Genomic DNA, 22,952 nt, shown 5'->3' on the forward strand with positions numbered 1-22,952 from the left:
TGTGTGTAGATATTGTCTTCTGAACCATCTGAAGTAAGTTACAGACATGATACTCCTTTGCCCCCAAATCTTTAGTGTATATTTCCTAAAAACACAGGCATTATATAAGCACAGTTCAATTAGCAAAATCAAGCAATTAACATAATAGACTATTATCTAATCCTTACTTAGATTTCCCAATTGTCCCAATAATGTCATTCATATAAAAACCCAGGCTCAAGCCTTGGGGTGAGCTGTATTGTCTTCCACTTTGGATTTGTCTGATGTGTCCTCATAATTAGATTCAGATTATGTACTTTTCGTAGAATACCACAGGAGTGATGTTGTGTTCTCGGCATCATATCAGAAAGCACATGATGTTCATTTGTCCCATTACTGGTGATGTTCACGTTGATCACTTGGATAAAGTGGCAACTGCCAGGTTGCTTCACTCTAATGTTACTTTTTCCCTTTGCAATTAATAAGTATTTTGTGGAGAGCTAATTTTAAACTATGTGAATATCTTGTTCTCAAACTTTCACTCACTACTGTTAGCATCCTTTGACCACTCCCACCTAAATCAGTTCTTATTATGATGGGTGCCAAATGGTACAAGTTATTTTTAAAATCATTGCTTCTTCCAGATATAAAATTAGATGTATATTTTAATGGAAACTGTAAAAATCACCTCCCATGTTGAACAAATAAGCTAAAAAGAAGTAGAAGAGATTTGTGCCAAAATGCTAACAGAGTTTGTGTTAGGCTTAGGGTAATGGAATTGTAGGAGATTTTTTTAAACTATATTTTCCCAATTTTCAATAATTTTCCAAATTTCTCATTGCATATAAAATATGTATTTCATAATTTTGGAATGGCTTTCTATAATGGATATTTGTTTATTTCCAAATGATCCACAAAGGGCTTGCAGAAAAATACTAAGATATTGATTTAAGAATTGTGATGTTCTTGAAATTAGAAAAACTGTTGGGTTAGAATTAAAAACATAGCCGTGGCAAACAGGATACCTGCCTGAGCTCAGTTATAAAATGGTACATCTAAAATAGCCTTTAATCTCCAAATCTTTCTTCTCTACTCCTACCACTAAACTGGGGCACTGTTCTTTCCCAGCTGAGTTGCCTCTCTCTTAGTTTCAAAGAGAAAAGGTTTAGAATGGTGGGAGAGAGGTAAAGAGTGGCACAGAGTTCAGAGATTGATTTGCAGCTAGAGGGTGAGTTGTGATATGATTTTTAAGAGATGGCTAGACTTGAGACTAGAAGATACAGGTTTGAATTCAAACATCATCACTTTGAGGACTTTGGCTACCATCTAGAAAATGGGTAATAGTTACCGAGTCAGATTACTAGTTAGCGCATTTAATTAAAACCTTTAATGTGTAGGTTCATTAAGGATTTTTGAGTTTAATTGAATTTATTTATACATTTATCTGCACATTTGTCTTTTCCACTGTCTTAAGAAATCCCATTCATAGTGTGGGACTGAAGTAGAAAAGGCAACAGATGGATTCAATCAGTTGTTTGAAACAGTTCCCCCCAAGGCACATATCTTAGCCGAGTAGATGAATTGATTTTTTTAAACTGCATATTAGGATCAATAAAACAAAGGTACATTCTTGGAAAACTAAAGATAGAGCCTACCGCAAGACCTGGGGTGCTTCAAGGGAACCAGGAGGTAAACAAGATTTGTTGCATTTAGCTTTTGAATTTAATATTAAAATATGATTTTTTTAAGTGACTACTTGCATTGTAACTCAGAAGGCTGGTCAGGATCAGCGAGGAGAACAGACCAGGCAAATTATAATGGACATCAAACAATGAGAACACGAGAAGCAAATACTTCCTTATTTTTCTATATTTGAAACAAACATGGTCAAATAGAAGACGTTTTGTTTACAAAGACTACTTACTTTTATGAGAGAAGAACAATAATGGCATCTGAGAAAGAAACCAATATTTATTGAGTACTTTCTGTGACCTGGTTACTATGTTTTGTCTTTTTCTTTTTTACCAACGGGAAATCGGAGGTTTTGAAAAGTAACATGCTCACAGTTAATACAACCAGGGAAGTACCCAGATTTGGCGGGTTCCAAAATACACTCTCATTTAATTATACCATGCTGCCTCCCATGGGGTAGCATTTCTGGATCCCCTAAAGCTTCCACTTCAGTAGGCTAGGAAAATTAAATTTTGTATCAGGAAAAAAGAAATTGACTCAAAAATTATTAGCCTGTGGTCAGGAAAAATAGAACTTATTAGAAATGAAGTTATTGAGGCAGCTTGAATAAAAAGAAAAAACATCGAGTTTTGAAATAGCTATACCAAGTGGGTCTTCTGCTTCTTAGGATCATAGTCAAAGAACATTAAGCTGGATGAGCCTTTAGATCATAATTCAACCTTCTTATTTTTCATATGGGAGGGAAGTGAGTCTAGGAGAAATTCAGTGATTTGCCTTCAGATGTGAGGGCAATCTGCCTTACTTAAATCCTTTGGTACTGCTTCAGAAACCCAAAGGGTAAAGTTCAAACCCCTTAGTCTGGAACCTTTCATTATCAGCTCACCTGTTTGGCTTCTGCTTCCTATGTCCCCCTTTGTACTCCATCCTCAAGCATGTGAACTACTTAAAGCTTTTATTTGAATCACTTTTTCCTTACCCTCATTCTGCATGCACAGCACCCTTGCACATTCAGCTTCCTTCCCACTTAAGCTAGCTTAATCGTATATACACAGCTCAGGTACTATTTCCTCCACGAAGCCTTCACTGGCCCCTTAAGCCTGAGTTAGGGACCCCTCTTCAGAGTTCTTACTATTGTCTGTCCTTAAACGGGAGAGGGAGAGGCAGACTCCCCACTGAGCAAGGAGCCTGGGATCATGACCCCAGCCGAAGGCAGACGCTTACCCAACTGAGCCACCCAAGTGCCCTAGTAGCAACATTTTTCTATATATGTTTCCTAAGGCAAGGGAAACAAAAGCAAAAATAAATTATTGGGACTATATGAAAATAAAAAGCTTTTGCCCAGTGAAGGAAATCATCAATAAAACAAAAAGGCAGCTCACTGAATGGGAGAAGATATTTGCAAATGATAAATCTGATAAGGGGTTAATATCCAAGATATGTAAAGAACTTCTATAACTCAACACCAAAAAAACAAACAATCCAATTAAAAAATGGGCAGAGGACCTGAATAGACATTTTTCCAAAGAAGACATCCAGATGGCCAACAGACACATGAAAAGATGCTCAACATCACTTATCATCAGGGAAATGCAAATCAAAGCCACAGTGATTTATTACCTGACACCAAGTGTCCCTTGATAGATGAATGGATAAAGAAGTGGTACACATGCACACACACACACACACACACACACTGGAATCTTATGCGGCCATAAAAAAAGGGTGAGATCTTGCCATTTGCGACAACATGGGTGGATCTAAAGGTATTATGCCAAGTGAAATAATTCAGACAGAGGAACACAAACATCATATGAATGTACTTATATGTGGAATCTAAAAAACAAAACAAATGAATGAACAAACAAAAAGCAGAATCAAACCTATAAATACAGAGAATAAACTGACGGTCACCAGGGCAGGAATGGACAAAGTGGGTGAAAGGGAGCTGGAGATACAGGCTTCCAATTATGGAATGAATAAGTCATGGGAATAAAAGGTACAGCATAGGGAATATAGTCAGTGGTATTGTGATGGTATTGTATGCTGACAGATGGTAGGTACACTTGTGGGGAGCAGAGCATAATATACAGAGATGTGGAATCCCTATGTTGTACACCTGAAACTAATGTAACATTGTGTGTCAACTATGGTTCAAAAAAAATTTTTAAATTCTTATGTAGTGTTGGATACAGAGTATTCATATAGTAAATAACTATTGAATATTGAATAAATGATTGAATTAGGTCATCACTTCTCAGTTTTGATATCATTTTTAATCACCTGTGAAATATTTAAGAAATATTAATTCCGAAGTCCCAGAAATTCTGATTGCATTGATCTGGGATAGAAAAAACATTTTGTTTTCATTTGGGTTTTTCTATTGTTTGCTGTTTAAGCTTCTCAGAGTTAAAAACTCCAATATTAGGTTCCTCACTTAAACAATGGTTCTCAAAGTATGGAATTCTAGAATAGCGGCACCACCATCTCCCAGAAACTTGTTTGAAATGCAAATTCTTAGACCCCACACCAGACCTAGTAAATGAAAACCTCTGAAGGAAAGCCTTAGCAAATTTTTCAAGTTCTCCAGATGATCCCAATACATGCTAGAGTTTGAGAACCACTGATTTAATAAAAAATAAATGTTTCCTATAAGCAAAATATCAACTATGGGAAACAAAATGCATTTTATAATCATCCCAAAAGGTTGTGCCAATTTAAAACACCTCTCAGAAGGGTCCCTCACAAGCACAACAGAATTGTACTTGTGGAAATACACATCACAACATTTTATAACTTTTTAAAAATATTTATTTTTTGTATGAAATGCTCTCTACTGAAGGGACTAACTTTCATATTAATCTAAACAATAGGCTATAATAGACAGAAAAAGCACATGACGAATACAGCATTGGGTAAGGAAGCCTCAAAGTCATTTACATCATTTCTTCTCTTAGAGAAAAGTCTGCATTTCTCCGTGTGTGTGTGTGTGTGTGTGTGTGTCTGTTGTTTTTGACAGTAACGTTTTCTCTTTCTGTTGTGCTATTTGACTGTGTGCCACTTGATCGCTCTGTCTATTCCTATGGAAACCGAGTTAGCGGATGGAGCCAAGGCTTGGAGGAGGCACAGGAGAAATATTAGAAGAGTTCAGCCACAGAGCAACTAAAGATGTTGCCTTTCCTTCAGTCAAATCCTCTCTGAGAGCCAGAATCTGTTTCAAGCCAGGGAGATGTTCTTGGCTGATGTATTGTCTAGCTGCTCTGCCAGATGGATGAACATCTTAAACTGAAAAAACAACAAATAGAGCTCCTATTCTGTCTTTGAAGTGCCGTTCTTAGCCTTTGCTTAGAGAATTCTCAAAAAGCTTCTAAAAAATGTTTTAAAGATTTGCTGAAGGTGGCAGATTAGTGATGTGGTTACCATCATAGTTGTTGAGTAATTCAAAATTAGAGATTTTAGCTATGAAGCACCAGAAATTTATAGAAAGAGGGAGAATATCTGAAACTGGGAGAAGCAGTGCAGATTTAATTTCAGTTCTAAAGCCCGGTGAATTCACGTCATTCAAAAACATGGTTTTTGTAACTGTTTGCTTTCTTATAGAGTCACATTAAATAAAAGACCAAGAAACCAGAGTACAACAAGACACCTAAATCAACTGAAATGAGGAAATGAGCCTAGCAAACAAGAATAATGAGGAAGGGCCATTCTTTTCCAATCCATTTGTACTCTATATTTGATGTAGTAGTGATATCTCAGGGTCTAGGAAAAAAAAAAAAACAATACTAGATTGCATTGTACTGAGCTGTCTATATGAATATTTAAATTATGTTTATATTCCAGTTAGGATGCAGAGGTTCATTTTTCCAATTTTATGTACTTTAGTTTATGCCAGAACTTAGCTATTAATATAGATGATTCAGAACCCTATATCTTGAATCTAGTCATCTTCTCCAATCTTCAGATTCATATGTATTCTTTTCATTTTTTGCTATTTTTGCCAGACATCTCTATATTGATATCCCTCAGAAGCCCCAAACTCCACATGTTCAAAAAAAATAGAACTCAAAATCTTCATTCCTAACCCCATTTTCTTTCCATCTTTTCAGTTGTTGACACCACTCTCCATCTTGTACCCATGCAGAAGTCCTTTTATGTATTTCACTAATCTGTCCTCTTATTTTCATTTAGCTCTCGACATTTCTTTTTTTTTTCTAAAGATTTTATTTATTTATTTATTTGAGAGAGAGAGAGAGAAACAGCATGAGAGGGGATAGGGTCAGAGGGAGAAGCAGGCTCCCCGCCGAGCCGGGAGCCCGATGCGGGACTCGATCCCAGGACTCTGGGATCATGACCTGAGCCCAAGGCAGTCGCTTAACCAACTGAGCCACCCAGGCGCCCAGCTCTCGACATTTCTATTCTGGATTGCTGTAGTAACCCTCTGACCAGTCTCATTGCCAAAGATTTGTCCCCCTCAAATTGATGCTTCACACGGCCTCCAGGGTATTTTTTTTTAAGATTTTATTTATTTGACAGAGAGAGACACAGCGAGAGAGGGAACACAAGCGGGGGAGTGGGAGAGGGAGAAGCAGACTTCCTGCTGAGCGGGGAGCCCGATGTGGGGCTCGATCCCAGGACCCTGGGATCATGACCTCAGCCAAAGGCAGATGCTTAATGACTGAGCCCCTCCACGGTATTTTTTTAAAAACACAAATCACTCATGTCATTTCCTTCTAAAACTCCTCATTGGCTCCCTGTTACCTAAACAATAAATTTTAGAGTCGGTGTCCTACTATATTAGACTTTCCATTTCCTATCCCCTGCCCACCTCTCTAATCATGTTTCAGGCCTTCTTATACCTCATTTTATATTACAATAATAAAGAATTATTTTCAGGGTCTAAAATTTTATTTTACCCTACAGACAAGGTAAGAAGTTGATCTATTACTGTTTCATGGATGCTGACAATAGACAAGAGACTCCAGGGCCAGATACAAAGAAGTTTATTATTCACAGCATAACAAAAAGCATTGTCATCTGTATGTTTGCATTGATTTCCCTTGCCCCCAAGAATGATGAGGGAGTTTCAGAAGGCCCGGATGGATGATGTACACATGGTAGGTTTCCATCAGAACTGAGGAATCTACTGCTTTTATAATAAGCAGTAATTAAGGACAGAGGAAAAAATGACCTCATCTCTCCAGTTGATTGCTGCTAACACATCCATGAGAACTTGTGTAAGTCAAGAATGATCAGGACTTTGCATTTTTGGCATAAGAACATGCAGAGATGGGGGCACCTGGGTGGCTCAGTCAGTTAAATGTCTGACTCTTGGTTTTGGCTCAGGTCATAATCTCAGGGTCATGAAATTGAGCCCTGAATCGGGCTCTGCACTCAGCATGGAGTCTGCTTTGGGATTCTCTCCCTTCCTTTGCCCCTCCCCCTGCTCACTCTCTCTCTCTCAAATAAATAAATAAGTAAATCTTAAAAAAAAAAAAAAAACATGCAGAGATGATTAGGGTCCATGGTAAATTGCCTCTCCCAACAATCCATCACTTAATCCTACATGTTCTTGACATGAGCATGCTATTCCATCAGCTGCTCTGATTAATCTGACCAGCAGAGGCTGAAAACAAATCTGTTTAATATGTCTCATTTGACATTTAATTAATAGGACTCAAAGCAGCAGGATGAGAACAACCTGCAATATTGATTCAACTCTGCCCCTCAGTGTCCTGGATTAAGTCAACTGTTAATAAGTACCAGGGGAAACAGCAGGTCTTACTTTATACAACCAGGATGCACTCTAAGACTAGTCTATTATCTATTATGACTTATGCAAGGGAGTTTGATTGACCTGCTGATCTTTGGTGGGATTACCAATAATTACAGGAAGCACTAGATGGACCAATGGAGGCATATGTCATGGTCCTTTCTCCCCCACATGCAAACATAACCTGAAAAGGCAAGGCACAGCTTTAGGATTTGCCGTTAAACTTGGATCCCCATTACATTAATTTGGCTAAGCCACATGGGCAGTATCACCAAGTAGTTACAGCTTCGATTGTCATACCTGGCGTAACACAAAAGCTTCTCACACATCAGGAGAGACATAAGAATTTGTATCCATTAGGTTAAAATAAGGTTGAGTCAGTTCCTGTGTTTCTACATGTATGAGGGGCTCCACCTTCAGGAGCTGCCATTGATGGTGTCAAGCACAGCAGAAGACTTCAGGACCATCTGTGTCCACCTGCATTTTTCTATTTCATAGCATGTAAGTGGCAGTGGCAAACACAAGAAACAGATCATACCGCTAGCCTCAGCTGCTCTTGGATTCAGGCAGCAAACAATATCCAGGATGCAGTGGATCTGGATCCAGAGGACAGAGAGAGCATGAATTATTTTCTCCCTCCTTGTACCTCCCAAGATCTAAAGTATTCCCTTCCCAGGTGCTGCAGTGTATCCCATCCAAATGACTACAACTCTTCACCTTTTCTCCAGCCATCTACTACTTGTACCCATACCCTTCGTCTAGAAGGGTAGATGCATATGGAACAAATTTACAGAGACTCATTATATCTCCCACCTTGGCCCATGTGGGCACTGTAGGAAGACTTGGTAAACAGTGTACTCAATCAGGTGGTCACTATAGATGTTTATGATCTAGGACCATGTCCATTTAACAAATCTAGGTGACTGAACCAGAGTTAAATTTGAATCTCTACGTCCCCTTTTGGCTTGGCTGCCATCCAGGTGCTGTACCAACCAGGCCAGCCTGGGATAGCTCTTAGGGGAAAGAAATAAACATTGTAACCAGGAATGGGCAAGGAAGAATCCCAAATTTTCAAAATAGGTATGTGTAACCCCCACTCCTTTTGTTCTGATTATTTACCAGGAGGTCTCCCTGAGGATATGAACTCTTTCTAGGGGTGGCTACATTCAGTAGCCAAATTGCCTCTCTCAGGTGTGTGGACCAGGAGGAGGAACTGAGGTAGAGTCAGAAATCTTTTTGAGTTTGTTTTGGAGGAGGCCATGCCCACTCTCAAAAATTTCAGATTCTTGAGGGTGGTAGAGAGCATAGAAGGCCAATCGAGTATCTTAACTATTGGCCCGTTGTTCAGTGGTCTTTGTGACAAAAGGTACACCATAATCAGACTATGACAGTCAGATGGTCTGGAAACCCCAAAACATGAAATGATTTAGTTTTAGTGGCCTCAGTGCTGTGGCTGGTGTAGGCTAATCAGACTGGAACAACAATAATTGTAACCTGAAAAATGTCGGCAATTGTGAGGCATGAGGTGACTTTGACAAGGAGTTGTCAAAATCCTTGCAAGGAATGGGCAGGAGCCATGCCCTGTTAATGTGGCCTCCTTCATCACACACACACAAAAAAACAGGCCTACATAGAAGAATCACAAGTTTGGTATGCAGTGGTAGCTTCTACATCAAACACATACGTTTTACTTTATGTCTAGTCTATGATGATGGATTCATTGCCATGTTTAGTGCAGTGATGGATCCAGGTGGTAAATGGCCAATGACCTGGGCAATGCAGGCTTATTCAACAACCTGATTCCAGTTGGTCTTATAAGAGAATGAGCTCTTACTATGGGCATCTACATGAGAGACTCAGGCTGTTTAATTGGCAGCCACAATTGTTTCCATAATCTGCAGCCGCAAAGAGGAGTATCTTTAATCTACCACCATCTATAGTCTTCCAAGTGGTAGACCAGATGACTAGAGCCTTGGCAACAACCCAGGAGGTAGTAAAAACATGCCTTGTCCTTAGGAATATTGTCTAAGGTAAAGATGATGGCTTTCATCTCAGCCCACTGGGCTGACTCACCCTTACCATAGTCAGTCTTCCCAAGTTGTCATTGAGGTTGGGCCGCCTCCCAGTGGACACCATCAGGTTTTAACGTAGCCAAATGATCAGTAAACCAGGCCAAGACATTCAGGGCATCAAGGGCACCATTAAGCCAGGAGCTTTGCTTCAGACAGTGACCACCTCTACACCCAGTGCTTTGTCCTCATAGTCAGACAAATAAGGCTACAACAGGGATCAGGTACATGATGCATTTGGCTCTGTGCTATTAGGCAAGTCTTTGCATTTACTTTCACTTTTGAGCAGCTGCTCATTCCTTATTGCTCTCACCATTAGTTTCCACTTTGGTTCCTTGGCTCAGCAGCCACAACCATATTGCCTTCAGCTTGCTGTCCCATGGTCATGCTAACATTCCTTCCTCTGCCTGCCCACAGGAAGGTGAGCCAAGACCAGGGCACCATTTGGGCACCTTGTTTTAGTTCTACTTGCCACCATTTAGATTCATTAACAGATAGGACAGTGGGATCTCTTACCTCCCCCACCTTGCCCACCACTTGGGTACCATCTCAGAGAGTCTTCTTATCCCTGAACTTGGCCTGCACGGCCCTTGTCCTGACTCTTCAAGGAAACTATGTCTTGTCAGCATCCCTTCCTCATTGCCTATACTGTCAGGGCTTGGATTTAATTTTACTTTTTTCTTCAATGCATGCTAATTTATTACAAGGTGATAAATTGCCCATGGGTACCAGCTAGAAGGCATAAGACTACCAAAAGAGACAAAAAAGCTTTATTACTTACTGATGGCATAGTAACATGAGCATTTGCATGCTTGCATCAGTTTCCCTTGCCCCCAGGAACTGTGGGAGCAATGCAGAGGACCTGGGTATGTGATGGGTTTGCATGACATCTGAGAAATGCTGAGTTTTGGGAATCCCCAGACTTTAGTGTGTACTAAGCAAGCCTGCTCCTTGTCTGATGTCCTGGATGACATTAATGTCCTTCAAGATTGCTTGCTGCAAACCCAACTCTGAGAAATGGCCTAAGTAAAGAGGAGTCAAGGCTTTGCATTCTTGGCATACCCAGTAAACCCAGGACCCAGGGCAGATTGCTATTCCCAGCACTACTGTGCTATTTCCAAGACTCATTTGTGTCTGCAGCCATTACAGAAAAATTTGATATAATGAGATCACTGATATTTGTGACCTAAATGCTTCCTAGGGATAGTGATTCTTTTAAAAAATTAATATTGCAAATGCCTTGAGAGTTTATAAATATATAATTATAGAGATATCATTAGAATTAATAACATCATGTTTCTATTATTTCCATTTCAGTTGTAAATAATGTATCTTTTGGTACATAGTATGATTAGGATTTAGAATGAGATATGACAGAATGCCTACCATATATATATATATGCCTACTATACATATATATATATGTATAGTTATAATGTTTCCAGGACAAAATTATATACAAACTTATAAGTGAACAAAAAAAATGTAGTGAACATTTGTATATATAGTCAACAGTTGTTTTCTCCTCAACTACACTGAGAGTAAATATAAGTGCTGAGGACACAGAACAAGAATGCAAAGATCTTAATCAAGAAACATGTAGGTCCCAAAGTACTGTATTGGTTTGGAGAAAAGCTTTGTTCTCTTTGGTGTTTCAGTAGGGAGAAGGGCTGCTACAGGCAGGGTTAGCCAAGTCTTAAGCTTTGGAATCTGTTCAAGTAATTGTTTCAGCTGAAGAGGAAGCAAATAGCAAAGGTTCCAAGGAGCCAGAGAGAGAAAATATGGTAGCTGTTTGGAGAAGAAATGTAGAGGTAGAGATTCAGAATGTTTTGAAGATCAGCTGTCAGTAGTCTAGAAGTTAATGATTAAGGCACTTAACCAGGAACAGAGAGCAGTCTTGTAGAATATGATTTCAGATACTTCTGGTTCAGGAAGATACTCCCTTTTTTCCCACTGAGTGAAAAGTGGTTGTATTCACACTAAAGCCAAGAGAATACTTAGAACTGAGGGGTATTCTTTACCTTAATATGAGGCTATCGCTTTAGAGGAAGCTCTTTGTCTAGAGAAGTGGCAGGAGCAGGACAAGGATCAAGCCTCAGGACAAGAAGGCATCCCTCCTATCACTAGAGATAGGGCTGCAAGGGAGCATTATAAGAGCAGATTCTTAGTGGGCCAGGAGAGGGTGTTAGCAGCTGTAAGGGTGAGCAAGGAGAGAGAGAGAGGGAAAAAGAAAAAAAAAGTAAAACAACAGCAAACAATCTTCACTTTAAAATGAGCCTGCAAACAAAAATTACAAAATAGATGAAGAACTCTAATGCTAAGAAAGCTAGCAATATCATTATTCAGTTCATGAATGCATTCCCAGTTGAAGAGCATAAACAAAGCAAAAGACAAGCCACACAAAGAGAGACGATATTTGCAAAACCAACCAAGAATTAGTATCCAGAATATGTAAATAACTCCTACAGATCATTAAGAAAAAAACAAATAGCAAAAAAAAAAAACAAAACAAATAGCTAAATTGGGAAATGAGTAAACAACACAAAAAGTCTAGTCACAGAAAAAGCAAATGGCCAATAAACATATAAAAACATTCCACCTCAATCAGGGAAATGAAAATTAAATCCATGGTAAAACACAATGGTGTGTCCATTTTACTGGCAAAAGTTAGCGCGTATGACAAAACCAAGTGTGGCGAGGATGTGAAGAAGGAAGAATTCTTGTGCATTAATGGTGGGAATGTAAATCGGAGTAGCTGCTTTAAAGAGCAATTTCAACCCAGCATTTACAGAAATTCTTGCACATTTTACCAGGAGACATGTACAAGAAAATTTACTACAGTATTGTCTGGAATAGTGAAAAATGGGAAACATGCTAAATATTCCTCTAGAGAATAAAGACATACAGTTATTTTCATATGACAAAATACTTTGTCCAGTGAAAATGTATGAACCAGAGCAACTTGGATAAATTTCAAAAATGCTGCTTTGAGTAAAAGGTGGCAAGTGATTCATACCGTACTATTTATAAAAAGAATGAAAACATTAAAGCAATACTGTGTAGCTTATGGATACGTATATGTGTAAGAAGCAAAAGTATTAAAGCATTCATTGAAATGATAAACACCTTTTTCAGGACAGTAGTCTCTAGAAAGGGAGAGAAGGTAGTGGAATTGGAGAGGAGCACAAAGGGAGCATCAACTGTATCTGTTATGTTTTATTTCTTAAAAATAAAAAATCTAAAGGAAAATATCAAGGTATTTCACTCAAAACTCCTATATTATTATTAAGATTAACTAACTATATGCTTTTTCTAAAGTCCATTTTAGAGAACTGGACAGACAAAAAAATATAAGATTAAAAGTAGCATTTTGGATTGATTTGTTTCCCAGACTCCTTTCAAGTGCTGTTCTCTGGGTCAGAGAACTTTTTCATCCTCTTTTACCCTATTAGATATTATAGTCCTTTTCATGCATTTAGGGGGAAACCAAATGTTATCATCATTTACATTACAGACAAAAGAAGCTCTTGTTAATTACGGGAAGATTAAGATGAGGATGCTGGCTACCTAACAAAACAAAAACATCTTATTCAATGTTTCAGAGACATTAGTAAATGTTCTCTCATTTCAGTGGCATAACAGACCTGATCACATCAGGGTTAATGTCCTTTCAGTGACTAAATCAGGACTTTTCTATAACTTCAGCTCTCTTACTTGTGCTCACTACCACCAGTTTTCTTAAGAATATACACTCCTGGGGCGCCTGGGTGGCTCAGTCGTTAAGCATCTGCCTCCGGCTCAGGTCATGATCCCAGGGTCCTGGGATTAAGCCCCGCATCGGGCTCCCTGCTCAGCAGGAAGATTGCTTCTCCCACCCTCCCTCCCCTGCTCGTGTTCCCTCTCTGGCTGTGTCTCTCTCTGCCAAATAAATAAATAAAATCTTAAGAAAAAAAAGAATATACACTCCTTGCGGTGCCTGGGTGGCTCAGTCGGTTAAACGTCTGCCTTCAGCTCAGGTCATGATCCCAGGGTCCAGGGATTGAGACCCACAATGGCTCCCTGCTCAGCAGGGAATCTACTTCTCCCTCTCCCTCCACCCCTCCCACCACCCCCCCCCAACAGCTTGTGCTCTCTCTCCCTCTCTCTCTCTCCCCCAAATAAATAAATAAGATCTTTAAAAAAAAAAAAAAAAGAATATATACTCTTTCGATCTTTTATCTCCTTCACTCTTTTTTTTTTAAGATTTTATTTTTTTATTTGACAGAGAGAGAGTGAGAGAGGGAACACAAGCAGAGGGAGTGAGAGAGGGAGAAGCAAGCTTCCCGCTGAGCAGGGAGTCCGACCCCAGAACCCAGGGATCATGACCTGAGCCTAAGGCAGACGCTTAACGACTGAGCCACCCAGGTGCCCCTCCTTCACTCTTATACTGTTTTCTACTCAGTCAGAAATTATAAAAGCGGATCCCAAAACAATGGTCATCTCAGGATCAGATTCTGTATGCCCCTAAGAGATGGTGCTAAATGATTAACTTCCAAATCCTCCTTACTCTTGCATTTAAGAATCAACCAGAAAACTTAAGAATTCTGAATTTCAAGCAATTTTGAGGAAACATTTAGACATTTTGTTTGATTGTTTTTGTATTGAGAGGGCTTTATAGGAAGAAAAATTGTCTGTGATATGGGTCCCCAGAATCATACAACCTTCAGAGAGTTATCACATTAGCTTGCTGTCTCAAACTGGTATACACCCCTTTTCCACTGACACTAGAAATATTCTCCTGGGGGCGCCTGGGTGGCTCAGTTCGTTAAGCAACTGCCTTCGGCTCAGGTCATGATCCTGGAGTCCCAGGATCGAGTCCTGCATCGGGCTCCCTGCTCAGCAGGGAGTCTGCTTCTCCCTCTCCCGCTCCCCCCTCTTGTGCTCTGTCTCTAAAATAAATAAATAAAATCTTAAAAAAAAAAAAGAAATATTCTCCTGATTTTAGATCTTAGAGTTCTCTGTCCCCTCTGCTCATTCTCAGAATTGAGTTTGCATACCCTGGGCATTTAATAAATGCTTGTTCATGAGACCGGGAAGTTGACCGTGGTCCAAACGGATTATAGTGTTTCCAGTCCCAGCATTCGTAGATAATATCTCTTTTGTGTCTCTGTCCTTTGGAACAGAAGCTGACATCTCCCCAGGGTTCCAGCTGAATTCCTGCTGGGTATGCCCTTATTGGTCCTATGTCATCATTATCTGTAGGCAGAGTATAGGCATCTTTCTCAGTGTAAAAAAAAATTTCCAGAAAACCACTATTTATAACATTCCAACTATTTTTACTTTTACTTGTCCCTAACCTTGGGTCTCTCCATAATCACCAGCTGAAGTGTGTATGCTATGTACAGTCAGATCTTTCTATATATATGGTCTCCATCATGGGCCATTCTGGGTTCTACTTTTGGTCGGCTACATTTTGTTGCCTCCTCCACACAGGAAAAGTGTTCATAATAAAACAAGCAAACATTTACCAGGCATTTGCTTTGTGCACTGTTCTAAGTACTTTACAAATATGATCTTTATCCTTTCATATGCACAATAATCTCAGGTACTGTTATCCCTGTTTTGCAGAGGAGGAAATGGAGGCCCAGGAAGATACTTTGTCTGTAAACCCTTTCCATGTAACTTCTTTTTTTTTTTTAATCTTTTTTTTATTATGTTAATCACCATACATTACATCATTAGTTTTTGATGTAGTATTCCATGTAACTTCTGTGAGGAGCAAAGATAGAATCTATGTCAAAGAGCTTTGTGATAAGTAAAGCTTAGTGTAAACATTTTACCAGGTTGCCTGCTTCAGACAGGGCTCAATGAGTGTTTTTTGAGTGAAAGAATAAATAAATGTGATTAGTGAGTACATCGTGCTTTGTATAGGCTGAATCCCCAGAACAATGTAAGCACTGCATCTGTAAGTCAGTAGTCACCCCCACCAACATATTCCTGTTTCCTTCTTTTCCTTCCCTTTTCCTCTAAATTTCAGAATCAAAATGTTTGTCTGATTGAATATCTTTAAAAGGTCATGATGAATTATTCTGTAATATTTGAAATGTTATGCTCAGAAAGGTCAAGCCTTATTTTTTGGTAAGAAGTACCATATAGATTTGTTTTTCCTGGGCATCATTTCTTTTTTCAAAGAGAAGATGGCAAGAGATTTAGAGCAGGGTGCCCTCTTGAGGAAATTTTAGCACTTACCTCTCAAAAGCTGGCACTGGCTGACATGAGAAAGCCAGATGAATGATGCCCAAATAGATAAAATATTAAAAAGTAAGAGGGGCGCCTGGGTGGCTCAGTTGGTTAAGCGACTGCCTTCGGCTCAGGTCATGATCCTGGAGTCCCTGGATCGAGTCCCGCATCGGGCTCCCTGCTCCAAGCAGGGAGCCTGCTTCTCCCTCTGACCCTCCCCCCTCTCATGTGCTCTCTCTATCATTCTCTCTCTCTCAAATAAATAAATAAAATCTTTAAAAAAATAATAATAAAAAAAAAAGTAAGAGTAACCGAATACCAGAGATCTGAGAATTAGAATTCTTAGCTCTTATGATCTAATATAGCAACATCAAGAATTTTTAAACAAAAAGAAAAACCTCTGGAAGATATTTTCTTTCCTCTCATTCACTCTGTCCTTCGAGGAAGCACCCATATTGTGCCAGGAGCTATGCCAAGGACAACGCTCAATAAAACACAGTCTCTGCCTTTGTGATGCTTACAGCTCGTGACAGAGATCCCAGGGAAGGGAAAGAAGCAAATATATATGTAACTACAAACCGAGCAAAGTACTGTGAAGGAAATGGGAAGGTACTAGAATAAAGCATAACAAAAAAAGTTCCATTAGGGTGGTCAAGGAAAGCCTCCCTGAGAGGAAATAATTGAGCTGAGTCACTGGGCTTTTTGGTCCATTGCAAGTCTGCCCATCTAATATAGACAGCCTAATGGACGCTTTTGTAGCCTCTGATTCTTCTCTGTGGCCCAACCCTTGAGCTGAGTTGAATCCTGTCTCTGCCCCTGTGGGTTAGCAGACAAGTCATCATCCTTCTGCACCTCATTGTCTCTCTAGCCGATCCCCTTTGCCTAAGACTCACATTTGTCACAATGTGGTGGTTGCTGCTTAACTAATAAATGTCTTTTTGCTAATACTAATAGCCACTCATGGTAGAATATCAATGCATTATAATGCTTAAAAAAAAAAACACATTTCCAGCAAAGTTAAGGATGTAGAGGCTCTTAGAAGATGAAAAGGACAGATAAGGGGCGCCTGGGTGGCTCAGTCGTTAAGCGTCTGCCTTCGGCTCAGGTCATGATCCCAGGGTCCTGGGATCGAGCCCCGCATCGGGCTCCCTGCTCCGCGGGAAGCCTGCTTCTCCCACTCCCACTCCCCCTGCTTGTGCCCCCTCTCTCACTGTGTCTCTCTCTGTCAAATAAATAAATAAAATATTAAAAAAAAAAAAAAGAAAGAAAAGAACAGATAACCCTGGCTGCCATTCTGCTGTGAATAGGGAGAAATAAGTAGGCCTGAAGCAGGCACAGAACTTGATCGTGCCATACAGTTTGGTCTTGTCAAATTTCACGTATCCTGGTACCAAGCGAACTGAAGGCTCCAACCAGAATCGGAAACATGGGACTGGGCTTCAGGAAGTTGCTCCAAAGAACTAGTTTTTGAAGGTTTTGTTTTGTTTCAAAGCTCCCATATTACACACACGTACGGTTGACCTGGATCCCCACCAGGGTATTGCTCTAGGCCCTTTAGCTAAACTGCTTTCTCCGGATGGGTTGATTCTGCTGGATTGGAGGGTTTAACTGATGTGGAGAGTATTGCCTCCAAGGGGACAGCCTGAAGTGACTTCTGGGTTGGTGTTTAGGTGACGGGATGAGTCTGGGACCCAGACTTTGAACAAGATGCATCTATCTCAGTTGTACCCGTACATTGCTCTCACCAAGAAAACTAACCGCCTACTTTATTAACCAGATGACGATGAAGAAAACATTCAACCCCTATGAATCGCACTCCCTTCACCTGTAAATTGGGGTTTTATATCTCCATTCATTTCACAAGGTTATTATACTTTGCATATAAATAAAAGGTGATATATTGTTCAGAATGAGCTGAAACTAATCTCATTGCTGCTACTAGATAGCAATTTGGAAAATACGCCAAAAACCATGAAATGTGCGAACTCCTTTGACCCAGTAAATTGGTTCCTGATAATTTTTTCTTATGAAAATTAAGAAAATTTTCTTAAGAAAAACCATGTGGAAATAAAAGTGCATTGTAGCATTTTCTAGAAAAGAAAATATTGAAAACGATAATAGAACAGTTTAAAAAAAGAAAGACGGTGCTTTAACACAATGAAACCTTAACCAGCCACTGTGTAAACTGTATGCACTAGGAAGTGGTTGAAAGGGAAGATGAAAAAGGAAAACAATTGATGGAGTAGTGGAATTATAAGTATTTTTCCTTTGGTCAGTTTATCTGAATATTTTTACTCTAGCAGAATAGTTAAAATACTGAAAACATTTTAAAATTTGGAAAATGTCTTGGCCCCAGACTACATTTCTTCTTACCGTCTCTTATTTTTTATTTAGGGAAATTATCGTTTCATGAAACTCTTACTTACACGCCGAGCAAACTGGATGCAAAAGGATCTGGAAGAGATGACCCCTTTGCACTTGACCACCCGGCACAAGAGCCCTAAGTGTTTGGCGCTTCTGCTGAAGTTTATGGCAGCAGGAGAAGTGGACACACAGGATAAAAACAAGGTAAGGGACTGTCAAGATTGGAGGCAAATGAGAGCAAAACGCAAATGCTTCCTTTGTTTTTTTTAAGATTTTATTTATTTATTTGACACAGCGAGAGAGGGAACACAAGCAGGGGGAGTGGGAGAGGGAGAAGCAGGCTTCCCGTGGAGCAGGGAGCCTGATGCGGGGCTCGATCCCAGGACCCTGGGATTGTGACCTGAGCCGAAGGCAGACGCTTAACGACTGAGCCACCCAGGCGCCCTGCAAATGCTTCTTTTTATGATGTGAAACCTCAAGAAGAATTATCACTCATCACTTGGGACATTTCCTTGTCTTCATACTCCCCAGTGAAATATTTCCTTAAATTCGGTCCTTTAATCCTCCTACCAACCACGTGTGGTAGGTAGTATCATCTCCTTTTCACTGATGGGAAAACTGAAACTCGGGAAGATTAAATTCTGTTCAAGATCCAAGTGGCAGGACCAGAATTCAACCCAGGCCTACGCCCAGACCCCAATATTTGATAGCTAATAGCGATAGTTACCATTGGTGCTAGACTTGTGGTGGCCAAATGCCTGGGGCAACATAGGAGGCGCATAGTGGTTTAAAGGCCTGGGCTTTAGCATCAGACTGCTTGGGTTTCAGTCTAGAAGCCACTACTTAACTCTTTCTGCACCTTTGGGCAAATTTTCTTAACTCCTCTACGCTTCCATTTTCTCATATGTGAAAAGGGAATGATAGGGTTGTTGAAGGTAACACATATAAATACGGTTTAACACAGCGCCCAGTGCATAGTATGCTCTCAGGAAACATTAGCTATAAAATGAATATTATTCATTTCATTTTGGCTCTAACATCTGCTCTGGCATTTGTTGCTGGCGTCTGCGATCTTCCCAGCTCTTGACTTTTACCATCTTGTGCAAGCCGGTCACTGTTTCAATCAACGCTTTCATCGTTCTTTACAGGAAAAGAATGTGCTATTCAGTTAGACAAGTACAAAAATCCTCTCCCTTTCCACCAGGCTCCAAACCATGGAGTCTTGCTAACTCCAACACTCCCACGTAATTAAAACTCTTGGGATTAAACCCGCTGCGTTCACATCCAGTGATCCCTTTATTCTCACGGGTTCTTCGTGTCGTTTTCAGGTTTTGTTTAGCTGTTACTCACAGAACCCAGTGTTCTGAAATTAACTTTGACTTTATTTTACAACGACTATAAACTAATATTATTACTTACAGCATTTGTAGTGCTAATATTTCACTGAAAAAGCACTTTGATCAATCCACAAAGACCATTAATCACTTGCAAAGCCCCAGATGTCTTTAGGCTCTATAATGTCTTTCCCAGTGTCTTCTAGGAACTCCCTGCTATCTTCCAGTACTTGTGTATTCTTCTGTTACTGAACACGGATGGGAGGTTATCCAGTCAGACAGATGTAAAACAGATCTGCAAGGTCAAGGAAGGAAGGAAAGAAAGAAAAAAAATGTGGCTGTAGGAAATTATTGCTATTATATTTGTGACTGTTTTTGTTCTGTAGTCATTACTAAATCAAGAGTAATGAGTGACTCTTCATATTAAATGCCTGTAGGTGCACTTTCCCTGAATACCACATATGTCAACATTTAAAGTTTTCTAGGTAGCAAGTGAGCTTGGTTCCTCCTGTTAAATGATCTGATTCTAGATTGAATTGATGACACTGCTATTTATAAGGGATAATGTACAGTGCAACCATTTCTGTGTTCCCTCAGTAACTCTTCTAATAGGGAGACCAGTCTTACTGTGGTTTATTGATGAAACGGCAGGGGGGATTTTAAAGCAATGCCAACAAGTTCAGAATGTTCTTTTTTTTTTAGTACATTTTATTTATGACATTTTATTTTATTTTTTATAAAGATTTTTATTTATTTATTTGGCAGAGAGAGACACAGCGAGAGAGGGAACACAAGCAGGGGGAGTGGGAGAGGGAGAAGCAGGCTTCCCGCCGAGCAGGGAGCCTGATGCGGGGCTCGATCCCAGGACCCCAGGATGATGACCTGAGCCGAAGGCAGCCGCCTAACGACTGAGCCACCCAGGCGCCCGATTTTATTTATTTTTTAAGTAAGCTCCACACCCCACGTGGGCTCGAACTCATGACCCTGAGATTAAGAGTTGGATGCTCTTCCAACTGAGCCAGCCAGGAACCCCATCAAGATGTTCCTTTTTAACTTTTACCTAAAATAAAGCAAGTATTGCTGTATCCTCAACATGTATCTTAACATCAGTAGTAGGTATAAGAATTTATCCTGTAAAATTATAGTTAAATTTAAATTTGTACTCTGGTGTAAGAAATGGATTCCAGATCCGTGATTTCCTGCGCATGGATCTTCTTTTTGATAGATACCGAAATTCAAAACATTCCATCAAATCCTTAAGGTACTTGGTGCAATATCAAGGTCATCACTTACTTTGTTGATAATTATTCATAAACTACTGGGATGCTATTCTTTTTCTCAGTATTACTAATCTCACTGATTAGTACCTGATGACCTAAGTGCCTATCATGAATAAGAGGTCAGATTCTGGACTCAATCTGGGTTAAAATCTCAATTGGACTGCTAACTACCTTTATGTCCCTGAGCAGATTGCTCGTCCTCCTTGTGCTCCATTTTCTCATCAATCACATGCAAAGTCAGAGGACTTATCTCCCAGGGTTGTCATAATGACTATCTGAGGTAAAATATATAAAGCTCTTACAACGGTGCCTGTCACACAATAAAAGCTTGGGGAAAGTTTGTTGTGTTGTTACTGTTACTCTTGTTACTGTTGTTTTTTTGAGACTCTCTGAATTTTGCAGCAAACAGCTCTTCACTGGAGTGCCTACTACAATAACCCTGAGCACGTAAAGCTGCTTATCAAGCATGACTCCAACATTGGGATTCCTGACGTCGAAGGCAAGATCCCACTTCACTGGGCAGCCAACCACAAGGATCCAAGTGCTGTTCACACAGTACGATGCATTCTGGTGAGTACAATGGTGCTGCTAACCTTTCCAAAAAACAATTTTTTATTATGAGATAGCCAGTACACAAAAGCAGGTCTATGACACATAAATAAATTATGAAGCAAAAGAAATACAGCACATGGAAACCCATCACTCAAGAAATAGAGCATTTTAGTGCTGCTATTTAAGACCACACAGAATTTCCTATGTGCCAATTTCTTTTTTTTTTTTTTTAAGATTTATTTATTTATTTGCGAGAGAGAGAGAGAGAGAGAGAGAGTGGGGCGGGGGTGAGCAGAGGGTGAGGGAGAGAGTGTCCCAAGCTGACTCCATGCTGAGCGCAGAGCCGGACTGGTGATCCCAATCTCACAACCCTGAGATCACGATCTGAGATGAAACCAGGAGTCAGAGACTACTGACTGCACCACCCAGGCACCCCTCCCTATGTGCCAGTTTCCAAATCCATTCTCTCCCCCTGTGCCTTGCTTGCCCTGTCCCCCTTCACCTACTTTCCTGAATTTGTGTTTATCATCCCCTGACTTTGTTTTATACTTGTGCTTATTAAATACTGCATAGAGATAACATTTGTAAAATACTGGTAAGATATAAAGAATATGGAAACCACAAATACTCATGTACTGATCTCTGAGTTTATCTTTTTTTTTTTTGACAAAGAGCACGCAAGCAGGGGTCAGGGAGGGGGCAGAGGAAGAGAAAGAATCTTAAGCAGGCTCCACACCCAGCATGGAGCCTGACACAGGGCTCGATCTCAAGACCCTAAGTTGATGACCTGAGCCAAAATCGAGAATCCCACGTTTAACTCACTGAGCCACCCAGGCGCCCCTCACGTCTGAGTTTTAAAATGAGTATGTTACCGTTACCTTTGAAGCTCCCTAGGTACCGCCCAGCACCACTCTATTCTCCCCTTTCTGAGAAGCAGCCACTCTCCTCAATTTCATGTTTTGAATTTTGTGTACATGGAGTCACATTGAATGTCTTCTTTTGAATTTTGTGTACATGGAATCACATTGAATGTCTTCTTTTGCAACATGTTTTTCTTGTTCAATATTATGCTAGTGATTTTATCTATGCTGTGCATAACTGTAATATATTATTTTTTACTGTTATATAGTATTTCCATTTTATGAGCAAGCCATGCATTATTCAGTTATTCATAAACATTTGGAACTATTTCTAGTTTTTCGCTATTTAAAAATAGTGCGGCTTGGGGCGCCTGGGTGGCTCAGATGGTTAAGCGTCTGCCTTTGGCTCAGGTCATGATCCCGGGGTCCTGGGATGGAGCCCTGCTCAGCGGGGAGCCTGCTTCTCCCTCTCCCTCTGCCTCTCCCCCTGCTCATGCTCTCTCTCTCTCTCTCTATCTCTGTGTTTCAAATGAATAAATAAAATATTAAAAAAAAATAGTGCTGCTTTGGGGCGCCTAGGTGGCTCAGGGGGTTAAGTGTTGGACTCTTGATTTTGGCTCAGGTTATAATCTCAGGGTAGTGAGATTGAGCCCCTGGAGGGGCTCTGCAATCAGCGGGGAGCCTGCTTAAAGATTCTCTCCCTCTGCCCCTCCCCCCACTAGCACTCACTCTGTCTTTCTCTCTCTCTCAAATAAATAAATAAATAAATCTTTTTAAAAAAATAGTGCTGCTTTGAACTTTTTTTTTTTTTTTAAGTAATCTCTACAGCCAGCATG

At 40.1% G+C, this 22,952-nt stretch overlaps 1 protein-coding gene across 2 annotated transcripts in view; it reads left to right on the forward strand.

Annotated features, from left to right (window-relative positions):
- The window catches only part of INVS (inversin), a 160,955-nt gene that overhangs the window by 60,581 nt on the left and 77,422 nt on the right, over positions 1-22,952 (forward strand). For both annotated transcript variants that reach the window (XM_064580114.1, XM_064580113.1), the window contains exons 4-5: positions 18,121-18,294; positions 21,107-21,274. In XM_064580114.1, the coding sequence (XP_064436184.1) occupies positions 18,121-18,294; positions 21,107-21,274 (342 nt within the window). The remainder of the gene's footprint in view (positions 1-18,120; positions 18,295-21,106; positions 21,275-22,952) is intronic.

Source organism: Mirounga angustirostris, unplaced genomic scaffold, assembly GCF_029215605.1.
Source record: "Mirounga angustirostris isolate CCGP_5_RB_7025 unplaced genomic scaffold, mMirAng1.0.hap1 SCAF_15, whole genome shotgun sequence".
Classification (NCBI taxonomy): domain Eukaryota; kingdom Metazoa; phylum Chordata; class Mammalia; order Carnivora; family Phocidae; genus Mirounga; species Mirounga angustirostris.